Source organism: Artemia sp. Qi Xiang Cuo, chromosome 15 (assembly GCF_049724085.1).
Source record: "Artemia sp. Qi Xiang Cuo chromosome 15, ASM4972408v1, whole genome shotgun sequence".
Taxonomy (NCBI): Eukaryota; Metazoa; Arthropoda; class Branchiopoda; order Anostraca; family Artemiidae; genus Artemia; species Artemia sp. Qi Xiang Cuo.
The window spans coordinates 62398640-62418419 of NC_142808.1; the positions used below are offsets into that span (position 1 = coordinate 62398640).

General features: G+C 35.6%; 1 protein-coding gene across 1 annotated transcript; it reads right to left on the reverse strand.

The window, feature by feature from the left end:
* Nucleotides 1-2143: 2143 nt before the first annotated feature.
* On the reverse strand, nt 2144-14000 carry LOC148943965 (uncharacterized). Its single transcript, XM_089100859.1, has 3 exons — nt 13925-14000; nt 3534-3722; nt 2144-2319 (listed from the first exon to the last, which is right to left on the reverse strand). The coding sequence occupies exons 1-3, from the start codon at nt 13992-13994 to the stop codon at nt 2144-2146; spliced, it is 435 nt and encodes a 144-aa protein (XP_088956985.1). The 5' UTR covers nt 13995-14000.
* Nucleotides 14001-19780: the final 5780 nt, after the last annotated feature.

Sequence of the window (19780 nt, forward strand, 5' to 3'; positions counted from 1 at the left end):
GTTGCACTAAAATCACACATTTATATCATAAAAGGAGGTATGAGGTTATGACGTTCTTATTCTATTTCAAAAAGATCATTTGCCACTTGTCTCTTGTGATTGTTTTTCCGTTTTAATAGCATCGGTCTACTCGGATACCAGAGTGGGGTATAACAAAAGCTTGCAAAAACTTAGTTTTGGGGGAAATGGTGATGAAGAATTGGTAAGCACAGGAATCAAAACACAACCAAGCTATCAAAATCAGGATTTGTTCTAATTTTAACAATTTTCAAGTGCTTTCAAGTGCCTTCTGAAATTCAAACAAAAATCCTCTCCCTAGACAGTTCTTTTTCAAAAAGCGTTTTTACACTTTATGCTACTATGCACCATGGTTCTCTCTGATTTACTCTTTACCAGGCTGCAGCAATGATTCTATTATTCTTGCTTTACTGCTCAGAAATTACTTTAAATGGATGCACTAAGTTTCGAACAGGAACAAAATCCAGTTTCGGTATGTATTGGCTTTATTAATGGCTTTTGTATACTTAAAAAAAAAAAAAATACTTTTCGTTTATTCAGTTATAATTCTTGCTTTGCGCCATTTATTGTATATGTTATAATCAAAATAAAAGCAATATTGCCTGTCGCTTAGACTATTTAAACTATATTGTAGCAATAAATTTTCCCGAGTGATCTCTTTCCATTTTTCCCGGTAAAGGGTAGTTTTGAATTTGTGGTCTGTTTTTGCTAATGCGTTGTTTTCTATTCTGGGCATTTAAACTTCATACTCCACATGAAATGGATTTTTATTCTGACGTAAATTAAGAATTAACATACGTAACGAATTTCTATTTTCATATGTTTTTATTGAGTATATTAGGGAGTTCGCCCCCGAGTCAATAACTCGCTCGTTAAGTTTAGTTTCAAATCACAAACCCCTGAATAACAAAGGCCGGTTAATTAGAATAGATATCTCTTTTGAAAGTACTAAAAAAACTTTAGCGTAAAGAGCGAGGTATTGACTAGGGGGCAAACCCCCTCATATACTCATACACGTAATCATTTCTGTTCATTTTAAATTTCATTTTCATTTAAATTCTCCCCCATGGCCCAAATTCCGACCCCCTCCCCTACCAGAAAAAAAATAACCTACCAATAAACAATACTATATGTAAACAATGGGCTAAGTTTATAAATTACAGCCCTTCCCCCGGGAACTGTGGGGGATTAAGTCATCCTCAAAGACATATTTATTAGATTTTCGACTGTTTTGAACAACATGCCTATCTCAAAATTTTGATTGGGTGACTTCGGGAAAAAAGTGAGCGTGGGAGGAGGCCAAGTTGCCCTCCAATTTTTTTGGTCACTTAAAAGGGGCACTAGAACATTTAATTTCCGTTAAAATGAGCCCTCTCACGATATTCTAGGACTACTGGATTGATACATTCTGTGATGTTTGTTCTGGCAAACAATACAAAAATTCCACATTTTTGCAGATAGGAGCTTGAAAACTTGTTTAGTAGCGTTCTCTGATACGTTGAATCTGACTTTCATTAAAGTTCTATGAATTTTAGGGGTTGTTATCCCCCTTTTTTAGAAAATAAGGCAAATTTTCTCAGGCGCGTAACTTTTGATTGGTAAGACTAAACTTGATGAAATTTATGTATTTGAAATCATTTATATATTTTGGAATCATAAAAATTTGATTCTTTTTATGTATCTATTGGTATCAAAATTCCATTTTTTAGTTTTGGTTACTATTGAGCCGGGTCACTCCTTACTTACAGTTCGTTACCACGAACTGTTTGATGATTGGAATAACGCTGTTTAACTTTATGGATTTTCTGTGAACATGGAACTTACAACAGCGGTGAACAAATAAAAAAAACCTACGAAATGATTGTATAATATTCATAATGTCCTGGGATGAAAATGAATTAATGCTGTGAGAGTGTGACTCACAGCATGTGAGACCGCAATTTTAGATGAATATTTGCTATCAGTGACCTTGGCTTCTACTGGTATATTCTTTTCTCTTGAAATTCGGAATTGGAGGGATCGATATGGCATGTAGTAGATCAATACTTGAGTGAAGTTTGTGGGAGAATGGAAGATGAGCACTTTAGTATGGATGGGGGATACGTGAAGTGGGGAATTTCCTTTTTCAAACTAATATTACAACGCTATTATTTTTAAATATACCTTCATCATTAACATCCAAATCCTGGAAGTCAAACATAGATGTTAAATTGGATATTCTGGATGCAACACTCAAAGGTAGCTTTTGCTGCTCATGTGATAGAGTGGGATTAGAAGTTTCTCTGATCGTTTTGACATCACCTGATTAAGCATATTCAACTTCTAAAACAACAATGAAGAGATAGAAAACAAGCAAATTATGATAAAATACTCTCCATATTTAGTAACCCCCCGAGACTTAATAAAACAGAAAACAAATCTGAAAAATGAGACAAAATATAAAAACTGAACAAATTCAAGTGTGACAATTTGACAAATAGGAGCCCCATTTTCCGAATTAGCATTTATTAGCAATGCTAATAAATGCTAATTAGCAATTACCATTCTTTTCTACTGAAAATATTAATATATGAAAAATCTCGAAGCTGTTTTTTGTTTCGAAGTGCATGTTTTTTTTATTTAAGTTCTTTTTTATTAAAATACGTTTTAATTTTTGCACCGTTTTTTCTTTTTACTAATAATTCTGTTTTGGATATAAAGGAAAAAGTTTTCGCTTCTTCACACAAAAATGCTCTTCCTTTCTGACTTACTCCTATAAATGCTGGACATTCTTTTGTAAGTAAACATTTCACCATTCAAACTTTTGTTTACTTAACTTTTGTTTAAATTGGGTTTTGTTAGAGCAGGAAATTTCTAAATATGGTAGCATAATTCCTTTTAAGATTTGCAAACACCATGAATACAGTGCTGATTTACGTAACAATTCTATCTTTGCTTTTAAAAACAGAGGTATATTTTATTGGAATGTTAGACACTGAGTGAATTGTTTTGTGTTTAACACTTAAATTGCTTTGATGAGTTTTTTTAAAAATTCAAAAGGCAAACTAAATCTTACTATAAACATTTAGTAATGCTATTCAAAAGCTTTATAGAATAATAATAATATATTTTCAGCTGGATATACAAAAAGGAGACAAAACAAGAGGAGTGAAAAAAAGAAATACCATCAGCTACAAGTACAAAATATTTACACTAAAATACTTACTACTACAGTACAAGACGACACTAATGTTCATATATTTTATTTTAGAAATGAAACAAGTTCTTCAAACAAAATTAGCAAATTTTTTATAAATTCAGAAAAAAATTTCTTTTTTGGAAATGATGAAAATACAGAATTTGCAGGAATTGTTGTACATAATCCAGTGAGTAGGATAGTTTCAAGTTATTTTTTTTTTCATTTCGTTTTGGCTTCAGCAGTTTAAAATATTAAGATGATGAAGACCTAGAATAGTCTAATTTGTTCCAGCTTTTCTCAATAAAATATTACCCAATATATTTGAATATGCAAAAACAAACTGCTTGACATGTACCTTCATTGTCAAAACATGTGGAGCCCAGTTCCTGGGTGTCAGGTTCAAGTTTCCATGGTCCTGAAAAGCAGGAAAAAGTACCTACAGGAGCATCTTCCCTTTTAGGAGACAAAATACGGGTTGGAAAGTAAAAAATCTCTTCATGGTCAGCTGGCAAAGCCTCTTCAACTTCTGAAAGAAATTATAAATAAAAGGGACATCAAACGCATTCTACAGAAAAGCTTAGAAAACAAGCCCAAATTATTCCCCCTTTTTAACACAATGGCCACAAGAATGAAGACTGATCCTTACAAGGACAGAAATAAAACTATATTTGGCAAATTCCCAACACGAAATGTCTATATTTAGAGTTGAAAAAGAGTCCTGAAAATTCTTAAACAGGTTATGTGGTTGATAGGCTAATGAGTTAGCTAATCATCTAATAAAAAAATAATAAACGATTGGTGGCAATGTTGCTTTTTCCTTTGAATGCTAGTCCTAGTTTCCTTTAGTGTCAAACAACAAAATTGTTCAATTAATTCTATTTTTGCATCTTTCATTCATTTGTTTCAGATTCCATAATGATAAAATGATTTTGAAAAACGTGTGCATATATACAAGAGAAAATAGATATCCACTTCTTGTTTGACAGAAACATTGAAATACTGTAGCTGATAAATATTTTCTCTTCCAATTCTAATGAAATAACAAAGATTAAACCAAATTACCAGAATCATTTTTTCTACCCCCCCCCCCCCGAAAAAAATCTTCTTTTTTTACATGATCCTCAATTGACAGCAAATATGGACTAGAGGCAAGCTTGTCATTTTAAGACATTAATTAAAAAAACTTTTTCCACAAGATAAGTTTTCCAACTTATTCAAAACCCCTATGCCTTCCCAAGGCCAGAACATAATTTGCAATTTACTGAAAAAAAATAAAAATGAATGTGCATTGTCAGTTTAATATACATATACTGATATTTAGTAATCAAAATGTTAATACTATTTGATTTATTAAAGTTATAAAAGTAAAAACATTTCTATTTTTTTTCAGTAAAGTGCAAATTATGTTTTGGCCTTGGGAAGGCATAGGGGTTTTGAGCCCAACTTAAGTGAATTTCTTCTCATTTTGAGTTTGACTCGGTTATTTATTGTAATTTCTCTTCGTTTTGGGTTTCATTTATGTATCGACGCTGATTTGCGTTAGTTTCACGCTTCGTAGATTATTTGATTTTATTTTTGCTCAAAATTTTGTTTAATGCAGTTCTTTACTTTTCTTTGAAATACTTATTTTGTGGAAAGTTTTTTTTTTATTAATTTCTGTTCGTTTTATATTGACATAGTCTTTTTAGGGAAAAAGAAAATAATACTTCAAATATTTTCGTTTTTTAAGACTTTATAGTTTGGCCTATTATTTGTATGCTGGAAAAAATTTTCAGCAATTTTTAACAACATACACCCTTTTCATATCTACTCTAGTTGACCTGAAACGGAAAACTTGATACCATTTGCAAAAAAATCTGATTACTTTCTTTGATAGCTTGGATACATTTACGCTATTTTGACTTGGTTAAATTTTAAAAGCAGAAGTAGCCCCGAAAGTTTGAACATAATACTCTCAGTCGTTCTTTGGATAATGTTGAGATGCCTTATTGGGAATTAGCATTAACACAGTGCATTTTGACTTAATCTTAAGAGAAAATTTAGTTTTTAAACATAAAGGCAAATGGGAGGGTGGGCGTGGGAGGGGGATTAGTTGCACTCCAATCACTTTCAACTATCAAAAGGGCATCAGCCCTATCTATTTTAAATCGAATGAACCCTTTTCGAAGTTCCTACGACAACTCCTTCGATACGAAGTGCCCTGGTCTAAAAAAACAACAACAACAACAAAAACTCATATACAATACCCACATCGATCTTTACTATAAAAATTTCAAGCCTTCCGACCACTTTCGACTATTAAAAAGGGCACTAGGCCTTTCGATTTCCAATCGAATAAGTCCTTTTTAAGTTTCTATGATAACGCTTTCTATAAACACCTTATATGCCCCCAGGGCATAAATAACAACCTTACCCTAAGGGCTGTGAGGGTGGTTGTCATCCTCTAAGACATAATTTCCAGAACTTTCAACTACGTTAAACAAAATGGCTATCTCAAAATTGTGCTTGGATGTGTTTGGCAAAATGGTGGGCGTGAGAGGGGCGTTAGTCACTCTCCCATTACTTTTAACTATTAAAAAAGGCACTAGCCCTTTAAATTTCCAATCAAATGAGCCCTTTTGAAGTATCTAAGACAATGCTTTCAATATGAACCTTATATGCCCCCAGGGCATAACTGACAACCCTTTCTCTGAGGGCTGGGGGGTTGTCATCCCCAAAGACCTAATTTACAGAACTTTCTACAACGTTGAACACAATGGCTATCTGAAAATTTTCATTGGATGTGTTTGGGGGACTGGTGGGCGTGAGAGGGTGGTTAGTTACCCTTCAATCACTTTCGACTATTAAAAAGGGCACTAGCCCTCCCACTTCCCAATTGAATGAGCCCTTTTTGAACTTTTTACGACAACTCTATCTATTGAAATCTTATATGCCCTCAGGGCATAACTTAAAACCTTTGCCCTGGGGACTCTGGGGGGTTTGTCATCCTTAAATACATAATTTCCAGAGCTTTCAACTACGTTGAACAAAATGGCTATCTCTAAACTTTGATTGAATGTGCTTGGGGAAATAGTGGGCATGAAAGGGGGGTCAAATTGCTCTCCACTCACTTTCAACTATTAAAAAGGACAATTTCAATTTCCAAACAAATGAGCCCTTTTTAAAATTTTTACAACAACTTTCTATATAAACCTTATATGCCCCCAAGGCATAACTTACAACCCTTGCACTTAGGGCTCTGAGAGGGTTATCATCCTAAAATACCTAATTTCCAGAACTTCCGACTAGGTTGAACAAAATTGATATCTCAAAATTTTGATTGGATGTGTTTGGGGAAGTGGTGGGCTTGAAAGGGGGGTTAGTTGCCCTTCAATCACGTCCGACTATTAAAAAGGGCACTAGCTCTTTCAATTTCCAATTGAGTGAGCCCTTTTTGATGTTTTTACAACATCAGTTTCTATAAAAACCTTACATGCTCCCAGGGCATAACTTACAACCCTTGTCCTGAGGGTTGTGGGGGGATGAGTTTTCCTCCTTAAATACTTATTTTCCAATACTTTCACCTACTTTAAATAAAATGGCTATCTAAAAATTTTGATTGGATGTGTTTGGGGAAAGATGGGCGTGAGAGGGGGTTAGTTGCCCTCAAATCACTTTCGACTATTAAAAAGGGCACTAGCTCTATGAATTTCCAATCGAATGAGCGCTTTTTCAAGTTTCTACGATAAAGATTTCAATAAAAACATTAGGGGAGAGGGGGGTCATGCCGAACGGGGGGCGAAACCGAATCTTCAATTTTAGGGCATCTTTTATTCAGTTTTTTACACATAAAAATTCATTGTAGATTGCCTCCGTGAAGCGCAAAATAGGCATAAGTTTCAAGTCAGTTTGAAAAGCCAAGCAACTTTTAACAACATCTGAAGTTTTTTTAGCTCTTGCTGGAAATTAGAACCTAGCAGGTTGGTAACATATTTTTTTTAATTGAAACAGTCTTAATTCTTTATTTTTACAGGTGTGTAGGCTTCTATTTGTATTCTCTATGGAATGATTCTTATGTTAATTTGCTAACCGGCTAGACCACAGTCGCTATTTAATTTTCTTTTGTCCGTTTGCGGCGATTCCGAACGATAGTCTAGGGGTTATTCCGAACGACTTTCAAGCGTCCGGTTTCAACCCTCACTGACCAAATAAAGTAAAGATTTTTAATTATGCTTGTTGATTGTACTATTTGTTACTGTTTAATGTTAGCGCTGGATACTAGATTGATTCTTTTTCACCATTTATGTCAACTTTCCATACTTGCTGTTGTAATATTAAGTTACTAACTGAAATAAGTGCTTAAAGTACCAAGAACCATGACAATTTTTTGAGTTGGTTACCTGGAAACTTACAGGATCCTATACATCCTGTGAAATTAAGGAAAACAACAATTTAAATTTCTAATTGAAACAACCTGTTTGAAAACTGTAAATAATCAGAAAAATAAGCTAATTGCACGTGGTGCCAAATAGGTTAAGAAAGCCTTTCCTTTGAAGGATGTTGTTGTATTTGAGACATAAAAGATTGCTAATGTTTGATGTTTATTTACAAAATATGCAGTCAAATCTAACAAGTTATTTTGCCATATTTTTTTTTGTAGCTCTATGAAGGCAAATGTGGTGCATCCATAAAAAATTCATAATTTTAAAGTAAGCAAAAGAAAAATATTAAGAAATTGCAATTTCTAGGTATGAATTCACGATCTCTCTGAAAAGCAAAAACAGATATTTATTTATTAGTTTCTTGGTACTCAAAGTCGTTTGTTTTAGCCATGAGTAACAGACCCCCTCTTTTTTTAGATGGTCCGAACGTATTTGAGAACTGTTCATGGACATCCTGAGCAGGAGAAACTTAAAAGGCTGCGGAGTCTGTGCTGGCAGAGAGACTAACCTTTGGCAAAGCTGCTGAAGAGTTCGGCTTAAGAAAAACAGCAGTATTTTATGCCGTAAAGCACACAAGGAAACCTCTTAATGGAATCAAAAGAAAAGAGGTTGAAACAGTCCTTGCACAAGAACTAGCAGTCTCTGAGGTGATTGGGAATTCTCTACGAACAATATTTATGAAAAAAACAAGAGAAAGAGCTCAGCACCTACCTTCAGAAATGTAGCTTAATGAACTACGGTCTGACACCAAAGGCTGTTCAAAAGTTGGCTTATGACTGGGCATTGACACTATCTATTGCAGTCCCCGAAAATTGAAATAAAGATGAGATGGCTGGCTTAGACTGGTTCAAAAACTTCATGAAGCGAAACTCTAAGCTTTCAACACGGACACCAGAAAACACCAGAAAGCAAGAGCGGCTGGATTTAATTCTTCAGTTGTCAAGCAGTTTTTTGAATACATGAAATCACTTTATGTTCGTTATCAATTTGGACCAACTAGAATTTGGAACCGTGATGAAACTGGGCTTTCTACTGTTGTACAAGCACCACGTGTTGTCGCCAAGAAAGGAACGAAACAGGTTCAACAAACTGTGTCAGCTGCAAGGGGCGGGAATGTCACCTTGCTATGTTTCGTAAGTGCAAGTGGACAGACAATTCCTCCAGTGTATGTCTTTTCTCGTGTTAAGGCCGCTGAAAGGATGTTTCGAAATGCCCCCCCTGGATGTGTTGGTCTTGCCCATCGAAGTGGTTGGATGACAGCAGACAATTTTTACTTGTCTATTCAACATTTTCAGAGGCAAGTCAATGCAACTTTAGAAAATCCTGTCCTATTGCTGCTGGACAATCATGAAAGCAATGTTTCAATTAAACCATCAATTTTGGCAAGGAAAAGGGGATCCACCTTCTCACATTTCCACTCCATTGTTCGCATCACCTCCAACCACTAGACGTGTCAATTTATAGTCCTTTGAAACGAGCTCTCAAAGAGTCTTACGACTTAAGGCTTCAGCAAAATCCTGTTCAAAGAATACCTGTGCATGAAGTTGTACAACTGTCTAAAATACCATTTATTAAAAAGATAAGTCCTCAAAACATAACTGCAGGGTTTGTTAAGACAGGCAAATGGCCATTTAATCCAGACGTATTTTCTGAATCTGATTTTCTTCCAGCATCTGTGACTGATAGAGCTGAGCCGCAAGAGGAACCACAGGCTGGAAGATCAGCATACGATGAAGGAGTTACAATTCAGTCACCTGAAACGGTGAGACCTTGCCCAAAATCTACTGTCTACTGGGTGCTAGAAAAAGTGGCAGGACCAGAATCCTTACAGATACTCCCGACAAGAATGACCTTATAGCAGAAACCCAAAGGAAAGTTTTGAAGACGCCAAAGCTCCCATCCAATAAAAAGAAAGCAAAGACACCACATAAACAAGAAGAGAGGACTAGTAGCGAGGGCAACGAGGAGTTTCTATGAGAAGTTGAGGATTCTAATGAGTCATTTAACAATGATGGTAAGCCATAAGATGAACTAATCTAATACAGTTCTGGAAATTTTGTCTTGGTAAAGTTCTGTTGGAAAAAAAGAAAATTCTGCTATTTTTTATGCAGGAGAAACTGAACAGACTGAAAATGAATGTGCTGTAGTAAATTTTCTGCGCAAAAGTGGTGAAAAATTTATTTTTCCAGAGCAATTAGATAAAGCTGGGATAGATCTGACTGATATTGAATTTAGACTCCAAGTCTCTCACTTCACAGGTGGAAAGAAAAGATCAGTGAAAGGCCTGGTATATGGATGTGACCTTTCCATCTACAATGTCAAATGAATGAGGGGTTGTATGTATTGTGTTTAGTTGAATTCTGTTTTGTTTTGCATTTTAAACATTGTTGCTTGAATAAATAGATGAACTATATTACCTATTCGGATTGGCCCCTACACCCGGCCGCTTTGACCCCAAGATGGGGGCTATTCCGGTGACATCATAGCTTAATGATATTTGTGATAGACATATTTAATCTTGCTTTCCAAAAATGTCATAATTTCATGCTAGAATGACAAGTATTTATTCTACTCTATGTATAGAAGCCGAGTATATTGGTTCAAAAATGAGGCTTTGGGGGTAGAAATGGTGAAAATCGTTCGGAATAGCCCCCTTCTCCCCTATATGCCCCCAGGGCATGACTTATAACCCTTTCCCTGAAGACTGTGGGGAGAGTTTCCTGCTCAAAGGTATAATTTCCTGAACTTCGAACTGCGTGGAACAAAATGGCTAGCTAAAAATTTTTAGTGCATGTGTTTGGGGAAGAGGTGGTCGTGGAAAGGGTGTTACTTTCCTTCCAAACACTTTTGACTATCAAAAAGGCCACTAGCCATTTATATTTCCAATCGACTGAGCCCTTTATAAAGTTTCTACGACAATGCGTTCTATAAAAACCTTGTATGCCCCTATGGCATAACTTGCAACCCTTGCCTATGCTTTTCTATCTGGAAATCAACAACGCTAAACAAAATGGCTATATAAATTTTTAATTGGATGTGTTTGGGGAAAAGGTGGCTGAACGAGGGGAGTTAGTTGCCCTCAAATCCCTTTCGACTATTAAAAAGGGCACTAGACATTTGAATTTCCAATTGAATGAGCCGTTTTTCAAGTTTCTATGACAAAGATTACAATAAAAACTTTTATGCCCCCAGGGCATAACTTACAACCCTTGCCCTGAAGACTGTGGTGGGGGGGGGGGAGTGTCCTGCTCAAATGTATAATTTCCTGAAACTTAAACTGCGTGAAACAAAATGCCGATCTCAAAATTTTGATTAGATGTGTCTGGGGAAAGAGTGGGCGTGGAAGGGGTGTAAGTTGCCTTCCAATTACTTTCGACTATTAAAAAGGGCACTAGCCATTGCAATTTCTAATCGAATGAGCCCTTTTTGAAGTTTCTACGACAGCGCGTTCTATAAAAACCTTATATGCCCCAGGGCATGACTTACAACCCTTGCCCTGAGGGCTGTGAGGAGGTTGTCATCCTCAAAGACCTAATTTACAGAACTTAAAACTACGCAGAGTAAAATGGCTATCTTAAAATTTTGGTTGGATGTGTTTGTGGGAAAAGAGGGGCGTAAGAGGGGAGTTAATTTTCTTTCACTCACCTTCGGCTATTAAAGATGGCACTAGCCATTTAAATTTCCAATCGAATGAGCCTTTTTTAAAGTTTCTACAACAACGCCTTCTATAAAAACCTTTTATGCCCCCAGGGCATAACTTACAACCCTTGCCCGGAGGGCTGTGGTGGAGTGTCCTCCTCAAAAACATAATTTCTATATGGAAATCAACTACACTGAACGAAAAGGCTATCTCAAAATTTAGATTGTATGTGTTTTTGGGAATGATTGGCTGGGGGGGGGGATAGTTGCCCTCGAATCACTTTTGACTATCAAAAAGGGCACATGCCACTCCAATTTTCAATTGAATGAGCCCTTTTCGAAGTTTCTACGACAACTTCTTCAATACAAAGTGCCCTGCTCTAAAGGAAAAAATAATAAATAATATATTGTGTCAACATCGTTCTTATATGCCCTCAGGGCATAACTTAAAACCCTTGCCCCGAGGGTTGTGGGGGAGTTTCCTCCTCAAAATCATATTTTCTATCTGGAAAACTACTCTGAACAAAATGGCTATCTCAAAATTTTGAATGGATGTATTTGGGGGAATAATGGGCGTGGGGGGTTTAGTTGCCCTCCAATCACTTTCGACTATCAAAAAGGGCACTAGCCCTTTAAATTTCCAATCAAATGAGCCTTTTTTGAAGTTTCTACAACGAACCCTTCTATAAAAACCTTATGTACCCCCAGGGCATAACTCACAACCTTGCCCTGAACGCTGCAGGGGAGTGTCCTCTTCAAAAACATAATTTCTATCTGGAAATCAACTACGCTGAACAAAATGGCTATCTCAAAATTTTATTTGGCGTGTTTCGGGAAATGGTGGGCGTGGAAGGGGTGTTAGTTGCCTTCCAATCACTTTCGACTATTAAAAAGGCACAAGCCACTCCAATTTCCAATTGAATGAGCCCTTTTCGAGGTTTCTACTACAACTTCTTTGATACGAAGTGCCCTGCTCTAAATGAAAAAAATAATAAATATTACTTTGTGCCAACATCGTTCTTATATGCCCTCAGGGCATAACTTAAAACCCTTGCCCAGCGGGTTGTGGGGGAGTGTCCTCCTCAAAAACATATTTTCTATCTGGTAATCAACTACGCTGAACACCATGGCTATCTCAAAATTTTGATTGGATGTGGTGGGGGTAATGATGGGCGTGGGGGGGGGGGGGGGGCAAGTTCCCAAAAAATAACATACAACAATAAAAAAGGCCACTAGCCACTCCAATTTCCAATTAAATGAGCCCTTTTCGAAGTTTCTACGACAACTTCTTCGATGCAAAGTGCCCTAGTCTAAGACCCAGAAATATATAAAATAAATAAATATTACATTGTGCCAACATCGTTCTTTACTTAGGCAGCGGTATTGCGCTACGTACGACAACAAACATACAAATCAGACTAAATGAGGTCAAACTATCACTAGAATAAATAGGGCTTAAGCTTAAATTTAAGAACAAGCATTGATTAAAATCAACAACAGATCCATGTGATGAAAATATTATTTTCAATAAATATAAAGACATGTTAGTGTTTAAATAACACTAACGTTTCAATAAATATACAGACACTGTTTCCTGGAAAATAAAACATTGGGATATCAACAGTTGGCTATCTTTTTGATAATCACACTTAGTTGTACTGAACAAATATCACATATTTATTAAAAAAAAAAAAAAAAAGTACTTGGAACATAAGTGAATATGTGAAGAGTGGGAAAGGGGAAGTTGTCTAAAATCTACAAAAAGACAAACTAGAATAATCAATTTTTTGCATCCCTCCTACTTGAAATCTATTGACTGCAATGTATAAAACTAGCAACACCTGAACAGCTCTTGATACAAAAGTTTGGGAGAACTAGGAAACTTGACAGAATTTAGACAAGTTGAAAAAATCTGATGGAATTATGTGCTTTTTACCAAGGAAATAATACAGATAAAAATAGCAAGACAAAGACAATAATGAATGTCACAAGATAAAAAACTAGCAGCTTGTAGGTTAGCTACCAAAAGGGGTGCTTAGTGGTAACTAAAAAAAGAAGATTGTTTGGTGTATCCTCTTTCATCACCAACACATACTTTATCATAAACTCCTTCTTTTTCTTGATTTATTTACACATCACAAAAAGATAATCACAGGAAACAAATAAACATCAAGAAATGTTATCAAAAAGATTGTAGGCAATTTTGTTTAAAAATCTTTATTCTAAGATACAGAAACTAGTCCCTATAATTAATATATAATAAATTATTATAGATAATTATAATAAAACTAGTCCTTATTATCAATAGATAATCATTGTGGCTGCCGCACAAAATAATCTAGTAAGAATGTTTTTTTCTTATTGCTTTCTTAATTTGCTTTCTAATTTTTCTTATTGTTTAAACCTGCAAACAGAAAATAGTAAGAGAAAATTGCTCAGCTTCGGGACATGTGTTCTCCTCAAACTGAAAAATTTAGCTAATAAATTAGACTTTATGTAGCAAAATAGCCCTTTTATTACATAGCTTTCCTGCAGTTGCATGTTGTTTCTTTTTTGCTATTTTTACTGAGGAGAACTTTAGAAGCAAGAAGAAAAGGAGACAATTGTTTACTAAAGAAACGCAGCATTCTTTTTAGTTTGTTACCAAAATCTTTATTGGATAACTTACCATTTTTAACAACAGAAGTATCAGGAATGGTGATAGGCTCAGCCATGTTTGGAATTTGAGGAACATCCATAGAATTATCTCTGAAATAAGTTAATGTCATCTATAAAACATATAATACTATCTATAACACTTGGGAATGGCACTCAAGTATTGAATTCTTTCCACAGACTTGCAGATTGTTATGTATTCACTGAGATAGATTTTCCAACTGATATTTTCTTCCAGTTTTTCATAACTTTCTGAAAATAATTTTTCTTTTGTCTAATTTTTAATGTCTTTTTTAGTGCCTTGAATTTTGTTGGAGTAATGCATATATAATAAAATTGCAGAATATAGGCCTTGAAATATTACCTTGAAAAAAACAAAACTTCCTCAATCATATTTAAAGCCCAAACTAGGACCCAGGAAGATGTATGACAGTTTAGCTGCAAACTTGTCTTAAGCCAAGTGCTTTCAAAATTACTTTGATGAAAGGTTTGTTGATAGTTTCAATGATTACGAAAACTAACAAATTTAAAAAAGCTTGCAAAATAATTTATTGCTTACTTCAAATCAAATCATAGAACCAAGATGATAAAATGAATATTCTGTAGATGATCTAAAGATGTAGCATATGCATGTCCCTGAGAGGAGAAAATGTATTTATCCTTGTGACTAATATGTTGTCACTTTATTTACTAATATCAACATAAAATGAATTTTAGCAATTATCCAAGGCATTTGCTACTTTGGTCAAACAGAATATGTATTTTCAAATGTCCATAATAAGCTGTTCCTACTTGACTTAGTGACAGATAATTAAAAAGTTGATACAAATAGAACTTAAATATTCACCAGATAAAAACCCCAAAAAACCAATAATTACCCACTTAAGGGTTACTAATTAACCCCCCTCTACCCCCCAACAACTGGTCTTGGGTGTGGGGATTAATAAGCGACCCTCACGAAAAAATTGTTTAATCAATACTATCATGGGCGTTTTTTTTAGACCAGGGCAATTCGTATCAAAGGAGTTGTTGTAAAAACTTCAAAAAGGGCTCATTTGATTTGAAATTCGAAGGGCTTGCGCCCTTTTTAATAGTCAAAAGTGATTGGAAGGCAACTAACCCCCCTTCCAAGCCCACCATTTCCCAAAACACATCCAATCAGTATTTTGAGATAGCAACTTTGTAACATAGTGGAAAGTTCTGCAAATTAGACCTTTGAGGATGATAACCCCATCAGAGCCCTCAGGACAAGGGTTGTAAGTTATGCCCTGGGGACATATAAGGTTTTTATAGAATGCCTCATTGTAGAAACTTCAAAACGGGCTCATTTGATTGGAAATTGAAAGGGCTAGTGCCTTTTTTAATAGTCAAAAGTGATAAGAGGGCAACAAACCCTCTCGCGCTCAAGATTTCCCCAAACATATCCAATCAAAATTTTGAGACAGCCATTTTGTTCAACATAGTAGAAAGTTCTGGAAATTATGTCTTTGATGATGACAAACCCCTCACACCCCTCAGGGCAGGGGTTGTAGGTTACGCCCTGGGGGCATATAAGGTTTTTATAGATAGCTTTGTTGTAGAAACCTCAAAAAGAGCTCATTCAATTGGAAAATGAAAGGGCTAGTGCCCTTTTTAATAGTCGAAAGCAATTAGAGGAAAACTAACCCCCTTCTAAAACCCACCATTTCCCCAAACAAATCCAATCAAAATTTTGAGATAGCTATTTTTTTCAATGTAGTTGAAAGTTCTGAAAATTAGGTCTTTGAAGATGGTAACCCCCCCCCCCACACACACACACAAACACACACTCCTCAGGGCGAGGGTTGTAAGTTATGCCCTGAAGGGCACGTCAGGTTTTTATAGATAGCGTTGTTGTAGAAACTTCAAAAAGGGGTCCTTCAATTGGAAATTGAAAGGGCTAGTGCCCTTTTTAAAAGTCGAAACTGATTGGAGGGCAACTAATCCCCCTCTCATGCCCACCATTTAAATCAAAACTCATAAAAACACATAAAATCATAAAAACACATAAAATCAAAATTTTGAGATAGCCATTTTATTCAACATAGTTTAAAGGTCTGGAAATTAGGTTTGTGAGGATAACAACTCCCCTCCCCTACAATACTCAGGGCAAGGGTTGTAAGTAATGCACTGGGGGCATATAATAATTTTATAGAAAGTTTTGTTGTAAAAACTTCAATAAAGGCTCACTTGATTCAAAATCGAAAGGGTAACTTCCCTTTTTAATAGTTGAAAGTGATTGGAGGGCAAATAACCCCCCTTGCATGCCTAACATTTTCCCAAACACATTCAATCAAAATTTTGAGATGGCCATTTTGTTCAACATAGTTGAAAGTTCGGGAAATAATGTTTTTGAGGATGACAAAATTTTGAGATAGCCATTTTGTTCAACATAGTGAAAATATCTGCAAATTTTGAATTTGAGGATGAAAAACCACCCAAAACCCCAGAGCAAAGGTTGTAATCTATGCCCTGGGAGAATATAAGGTTCTTAGAGAAAACGTTGTTGTAGAAACTTCAAAAAGGGTTCATTGAACTGGGAATTGAGAGGGCTAGTGCCCTTACTAATTCAAAAGCAATTGAAGGGTAAATGGCATCCCCCCCACACCCATTATTTCCCCAAACGCTTCCAATCAACATTTTTATATAGCTATTTTGTTGAACGTAGTTGGAGGGTCTGGAAATTATGTCTGAGTATGACAACCCCCCCCCACACACACACAACCCTCAGGACTAAGACTGTAAGTTATGCCCTGGAGGATATAACGTTTTTGTAGAAAGCATTTTAGTAAAAAACTTCAAAAAGAGCTCATTTGATTGGAAATTGAGAGGACTGTTGCCCTTTTTAATAGTTGAAAGTAATTAGAGGGAGAATCAACCCCCTAGCCCATGCCCATCATTTCCCCAAACATTTATGGTCAAGATTTTGATATGGCTATTTTCTTCAACATAGTTGTAAGGTATTGAAATTATGTCTTTGAGGATGACAACCCTCCCTCCATAGCCCTCAGGACAAAAGTTGTAAGTTATGCCCTTGGGGCATATAAGGTTTTCATAGTTTTGTTGTATAAGCTTCAAAAAGGGCTCATTCAATTGGAAATGGAGAGCATTTTTATTAGTCAAAAGTAAGAGGGCAATTGCCCCCCCCCCTCATGCTCATCACTTCCCCAAACACTTCCAATCAAAATTTTGAGATAGCCATTTTGTTCAACATATTTGAAAAGTATGGAGATTATGTCTTTGAGGATAACAATCCCCCCAGCCCTCAGGACAAGGGTTGTAAGTTATGCCCAGGGGGCATATAAGGGGTTTTATAGAAAGCATGGTCATATAAACTTTGGAGGGGGCTCATTGGAGTTGTAATCAGATGCTCTAGTGCTCTTTTAAAGAGTCAAAGTGATTGGAGGGCAGCTATCCTCCCTTCAAACACACACATGCACATTGTATTGTCCTGAAATGCATCTAATATAAATTTTGAGATAGCCGTTCTATTCAAAATAGTCTAAATATCATATAGCAAGGCTATGGGGTTGAAACAAACACCAGAGATTAGGGGCAAGGGATATAAGTTATGTCCAGGGGGTATTTGAGGTTTTTATGGAAGGGATGATTGTTTAACTTTAGAAAGGGCTCAGTCTTTTTCCATGAAACAGACTATGTCAATATAAAACAAACAGAACTTAATTAAAAAACACTTTCCACAATATAAGTTTTTCAAAAAAAAGTAAAGAACTCCATTAAACCAAAAATGAACAAAAATAGAATCAAATAATTTACTAATCATACTAATACCACAAATCAGCATCAATTAAAAAATGAAACCCAAAGCAAACAGAAATTAAAATAAATAACAGAGTCAAACTCAAAACAAGCAGAAATTAATATGAGTAGGATTCTAAACCCCTATGCTTTCTAAAAGGTGGCATACAATTTGTACTTTACTGAAAATAATTTGTTTAATGTTTTCATTTTATAACTTTAAGAAATCAAACCTTAATTAATATTTTAAGGCGTAAATATCAGCATATGTATATGCTGACAATGCACATTTTTTTCAGTAAATTCATTTGAATTTTTTCAGTAAAGTACAAATTATATTCTGGCTTTGAGAAAGCATAAGGGTTTAGAATCCTACTCATATTAATGAGTATAACCTAAAAGAAGAACCTACCACTCAATGCAATTGTATGTGGTTTCATCAAACAAATAAAACTGAGTAAAAAATAAAAATAACATAAAACATACCTTACAAGAAATAAAAATTACATACAAGTGCATTGCTGGGAGGAAGATACAGGTTATTCCCACCTACCCATCCTTGATTTTGAAAATAACTTTTATGGTAATTTTAATGAAATAATACATTTGCTTTATACTTTCATTGAAACCTTCATGAAGAAAAACTTTTGTGTCTCATGTTTATACATTTTGGTCTCATGTTTTGAAATGGAGAAACTACAATATTCATTAGCTGACATAATTATGACATATCATCATAGTAAATCCATGCAGGTGCATTAGGTGACTGTGCTACATCAACTTAGCATTGGATTTTGAATTGTATTGGACATGGCAAATTTTTTTCTTAGTTCTACCACATAATAAGGGGGATGGAGAACTGGAATAAAGGAACCCTTATCAGTAATACGTAGGCTAAATATATTTTTAATGTTTGTAACAAGTCTACAGCTTTTTCTGCTCTTAAAGAAACCTCTCAAGAAACATCAGTATCGTTTTGGCGTCTGTTCAATGCAGTGCGGTTCATTCCAATTTGGATATATTTAACCCATACCGTAATTGCAGCAAAAGAGACAGTCAATAGGCGATAAGTTGTTCTTTTTGTGTTTTGTTAAGTAGGGAATTGTCTTAGTGAGGAAACAAAAAGGGAAAAGAAGGAAAAAAAGGAAGAGGAAAAAAAAGTGTAAGGGATATGTTATATGGGGAAGGCAACAGTGTGTTTCAGTTTTAGAGCAGTACCAGAAAATATAGCCCAAGAGATTTTAGAACTAGATATGCATCAATGGTTAAAATCTCTAAACCTGAATGCTGGAAATGTGCGAGCAATAGATTCTGATGATTTTAGAAAGCTTGGCATAGTCCATGTCATGCTGGCGTACCCCATTATTGCAGATACAATGTGCGAACAATGAAAAGAAGAAGACCTAAAATTTAATTTCAATAACAAAAGATATCCTGTTACGTGTAACAGAGTAGGGAAAAGACCAGTTGTGGTTACTATGAGGCGCGTACCAGGCGAGGCAACAGAGCAGGATCTCGCAGCAGTCCTTGCAGGCTATGGAGAAGTTTTAAATATCCAGAGAAAAAAATACGAAGGAATAGGACTAATTGAAGTTTTCACTGGCCGAGCCACAGCTTTGATGAATATAACAAAAGATATTCCTCCATCAATCATGTGGAAAAATGAGAAAATATTCGTTTGTTACAAAACACAACCCAAATCGTGCTTTATCTGCCATGAGGCTAGCCATGAAGCTGAGCACTGCCCAAAAAAAGAAAAATTCGAACTGGATCAGTGGTTTGGAACCAAGAGAACAGTAGATCATTAACAGATCACCCCGATTTCCCCCCACAACCACCAAACCCCACAAATCACCCAAAGCAGCAAAACTTGCGAGGAATCACTCCAGTAGTTTCAAAAACGCCTGATTTTCGAACCCCAGAGATCCAAAAGCTTACCCCATCACAGGCAGTAGATATGGTCCTACAAGCTGTAGAAAACTTAACCAACAAACAGACCACAAACCAAACAGAAGCAGCCCCGGAAAGTACAGAAAACAGGATAGCAGAGCCTAATGGGGAAGTAACTAAAGAGAAACCAAAAAGAGAAATC

What these genes read in the sequence shown, in the direction of transcription:
- LOC148943965 (XM_089100859.1), bottom strand. Translation starts at nt 13,994, where the DNA reads ATGGATGTTCCTCAAATTCCAAACATGGCTGAGCCTATCACCATTCCT. An exon ending in TACTTCTGTTGTTAAAAATG is followed by an intron (nt 3,723 to 13,924) that starts GTAAGTTATCCA and finishes AATTTCTTTCAG; the next exon opens with AAGTTGAAGAGGCTTTGCCA. An exon ending in AGGTACATGTCAAGCAGTTT is followed by an intron (nt 2,320 to 3,533) that starts GTTTTTGCATAT and finishes ATGCTTAATCAG; the next exon opens with GTGATGTCAAAACGATCAGA.